General features: G+C 41.6%; 1 protein-coding gene across 1 annotated transcript in view; it reads right to left on the bottom strand.

Annotated features, from left to right (window-relative positions):
• Positions 1 to 4,329, bottom strand: part of DCHS2 (dachsous cadherin-related 2) — a 122,773-nt gene that overhangs the window by 76,078 nt on the left and 42,366 nt on the right. Inside the window, exon 4 of the mRNA XM_006038362.1 lies at positions 1,124 to 1,360. Within this exon, the coding sequence (XP_006038424.1) occupies positions 1,124 to 1,360 (237 nt within the window). The remainder of the gene's footprint in view (positions 1 to 1,123; positions 1,361 to 4,329) is intronic.

Raw genomic sequence — 4,329 nt, 5'->3', positions numbered from 1 at the left:
CTTTCCCATCTCTTCCCACTGAGACATGGCATATTAACAAAATCACTCCAGGGCCACAACAATGGCCCTAGTGGTAGCTCTTATAGCCAACATATTGTCCTTTTAAAGGGAAAAGTGGGTAGATCTAGTTGATAATGAATTCATACAAAACCCTTGTTCCTTTCCCTCTATATAGGGCTGCATCACTGATATGCTGCTTGGACACTTTGGGTAGGATTTCAAAGTGTGCATCACCAGCATTCAGCTTTAGCAGGATTTGAGCCCTTTAGTTCTAAAAATGATAAAGAAACAAAAAAGAATAAAATGGATCTAACCAAAAGAATGATACAAGATCACCAGGATTTCCCCCCATTTAATTTGGGAAAGTTTTCTCTTGAGGTAAGAAGCTGTCTAACACTGTTGCACATTCTATTCATTCTCAACTACTGCTCAAGTACAGGCTTAATATGACTTTTTCATAACACACATCACACTTTAGCACATCAACTCCTCCCTGCACATTCACAATTGTGGTGCCCACCTCTACTAGTTTAACTAGGCTAGGTAACTGGGCAGCTGTTCTAGGTGCCAACTTGGGGAGAGGCGGGGGAGGGAAGTGGCAAAAAAAATACTGCCACTGCAGACCCGTAATCACGCCAACAGCACAACAGAAGCCAGAAGTTACTGCTATCCCCATGTGTTGCACCTACCCTGGGCACCTGGTTGCATTTGTACGCCTCTGCCTACCTCCCCACTCCTAAGGGTCATAGTCCATTTGGCAACTAAAGCTGTTGCTTATAAGGAAAAGTGGTATCAGGAACATATTTTTAATGTATTTTTAGCTGGCTTTGATGCCATTTAACAACTGGAAATATGGAAGTGGAAGTAGTAACAGCTCTACAGATAACCTGTACACGGATCACAGTTGAGGAATCTCTGTTATAAAAGGTTTCTTTATATAGCAACTATAATACCAGTTATTTTAAACTTAAGCATACTTCTTTTATATTCTGTATGCTTGGTATATTGAAAAAATAACACAAGAGCTAAAAAAAACCCAGAGATTATCTGCATATGTCTCTATACCGGTTACAATAAAAAAAGGCTGTAATTTATGAGAATGTAATTTGAGGAGACAACTTACTTGTAGGTGCTCTTGCCTTTACAGTTCCAACAGGAGTGTCTTCAGGGACATCTTCAGGAACCAAAAAAGCATACCGTGGCTTCTCAAAAATAGCGGGTGCCAAAGTTGTCTGAAGGATGTTTATTTTGATGGCTGCATTAATGACAGAGGTAAGGCCACCACCATCCCGTGCAGAAACATTCAAAAACACCACAGTATGATCCAAATGGCTGAGAGATGATATTAAATAAATAATTCCTGAAAAATACACAGTGAATAACAACATTGATATCATGCTATTTTTGAGCATATATTAGCTAAATGTCAAGTAGTCTCCATGTGCATTACAAAAATGAGAGAAATCTGAGATTTGAAAAAAAAAGCACAGCAAGGGGAAGACACATGTCTACACATGCAATTAATACACCTGAATTTTCTGTGCAGAAAATTCAAGCGCATTAAGCTGCACCGACCACATGCATCTGAACGTGTTCCCATTGGGAGCAAATTTGCTCTTGAAGGAAGCAGTTCAGTTTAGAGCTGCTCCTGCCCTTCTCTCCCCTCCTACAACAGCCAGGGGGAACTCCAGGCTCCCCCAGATGCCAGCCTCAGGCTGACACCGGGCACAGGGACTGCATGCAGAAGAGTTGTCCCAGCTGCCAGGCAGCTATCTGCCAACCATGTGGAGATCAGAACAGGTCCCAATCTCCACATAGCTGCCAAGCAGCTGCCTGCTAGCCAGGACAGCTCTCTCAGCCACGTGGAGATTGGGACAGGTTCCGATCTCCACGTAACTGGCAGGCAGTATCCCGCTGAACCAGGACAGCTCTCTCCACCCCCTGTAGGCCCCTGCTGCTTAGGCTGACCAGAAGCAATTTGCTCTCTGTCAGTGTCTATACATACACTTCAGCACATTAGTTTTAATATACCGATTTGTAGGACCAGTATCTATAGGTACTAGAAAGTGGCAGATTACATTACTCAACTGCGAAGTAATTGCTGTGCGCATGTAGACAGTGACACTTTACTGCACATTAGATTAGTCTAACGTGCAATAAAACATCTCATGTACATGCACGCGCAGGGACACAAAACATGTTTCTTTATTTTGATTTTAGCAACAGCAGTTCAATGGTATTTGAACTAAGACTATCAAATTCTGTTCTTATTTATGCTAGTGTAAATCAACAGTAACTTTCACTTATTTTAATGGAGTTGCTCTGGATTTTCCGAAGTGTGAAGGAGACAAATATGTGATCAGTAACAATATTTAATGAAAATAAATACTGAAATAAATACTGAAAATGAAAATAAATGCTGAGAATGAGAGGAAAACTAACTTGAATATGATGCAAAATTAAATTATTTTCTGAAACAAGAACATTTATTTAACTTTAAATAAATTATAGAAACACTCCAGTCACATAACTTCAGAAATAATAGACCCAAGAAAATACATGATATAGCCACAAAAAAATATATGAGAGCCATGGTGCCTATGGGAAACATTACAAGAGTAATCACTCACTCACTGATCATAGCTTTAGGGCAGCACATCCTTAACTAGTACTTGTGAAATTTGCTACACTGTACATTCGGCAGATTCAGTCCCTAGGCTATGACCTGCTTGCAGTTTTGCCTATCCATATGAGATAACTGTAATAAAAACAAAATTATTTGAAAATGGAATGGAATGCCTTTCCCAAAAAGACTGTCTTTGGGAGGATGATTCCTTAAAATAAAACAATTTTCAGCATTTGATTAGAATGGTATAAACTATTTTAAAAATGTTTTCTTCTTATGGCAGGAACACACCTTTAATTACATGCAAACTATCCTTGTTCCCTTTTCATATAATATACATACAATAACACCTCTAGGATTGGCACCACTTCCAATGTAAAAGGCAGCATCATGAACATATAGGCTAACGTGTCTGTAACTCCTTCTTGCTTTCTTATATAACACAAACACCTCTTAACTCTAACAAGAGCTTTATTTAAGTGAAGAGCGTGAAGTCTGCATTATGGGCGTTACGTCTAAATATAATTCTGTATTGGATACTCATACAGGAAAGCCACTAGCCAAAATCAATACTTGTAATTCTTCTATAAGAGGAGTTAGTACTGGCTATTCATTGTCCTCTACACGTCATTTTAAGATTTCTAAGTTAAGAAGCAATGGCCAAAACAAAACAATTAACCCATGGATTGTTATGAGATATTTGGTACAAAGGAAATAAACAGAATACCTAAGATCCAGGGAAGTGCCATATAAGGTATATTAAAACAGCAGTGAGGCATATCAGAATGTTTGCCACGTTACAGATTGTATGCCTAAAGTACATTGTGAGCTGTGAGGCCAAAGATCAGGTGCCTTCAACCATCCAAAAAATGAAATAATGGCATTCAACAAGCTTTAGATAAATGCCCCCCGTCATGATTTAGAAGCAGAGGGACATTGATATGTGAGATGCTCTAGGCACTTTAAAAAGCGGGGAGGAAAAAAAGGCAAAGATGAGTAAGTCTCTCACTGGGGTTGTAGAGAGGCAGCAGCAAGGCGCCAGACTACCATGTGTAGACCCTGAGATGGTGGAGAGTCATTTGGAAGAACTGGATGCCTTTAAGTCGGCAGGCCCGGATGAGCTCCATCCAAGGGTGCTGAAGGCACTGGCCGACATCATTGCAGAGCCACTGGCGGGAATATTTGAAAACTCGTGGTGCACGGGCCAAGTCCCGGAGGACTAGAAAAGGGCCAAGGTGGTCCCCATTTTCAAAAAGGGGAGGAAGGAGGACCCGGGCAACTATAGGCCAGTCAGTCTCACCTCCATCCTTGGCAAAGTCTTTGAAAAAATTATCAAGGCTCACATTTGTGAGAGCCCGGCAGGACAAATTATGATGAGGGGAAACCAGCACGGGTTCGTGGCAGGCAGATCGTGCCTGACCAATCTAGTTTCTTTTTATGACCAGGTTACGAAATGCCTGGACACAGGAGGAGGGGTGGATGTCGTATACTTAGACTTCAGGAAGGCCTTCGATACGGTATCCCACCCCATACTGGTGAACAAGTTAAGAGGCTGTGACTTGGATGACTACACAGTCCGGTGGGTGGTGAATTGGCTGGAGGGTCACACCCAGAGAGTCGTGGTGGATGGGTCGGTTTCAACCTGGAAGGGTGTGGGCAGTGGGGTCCCACAGGGCTCGGTCCTTGGACCGATACTCTTCAAT

This window comes from Alligator sinensis, unplaced genomic scaffold, assembly GCF_000455745.1.
Source record: "Alligator sinensis unplaced genomic scaffold, ASM45574v1 scaffold1146_2, whole genome shotgun sequence".
Classification (NCBI taxonomy): Eukaryota; Metazoa; Chordata; order Crocodylia; family Alligatoridae; genus Alligator; species Alligator sinensis.
Note: the sequence above shows the minus strand (reverse complement) of the source record. Positions and strands in the feature narration are given on the sequence as shown.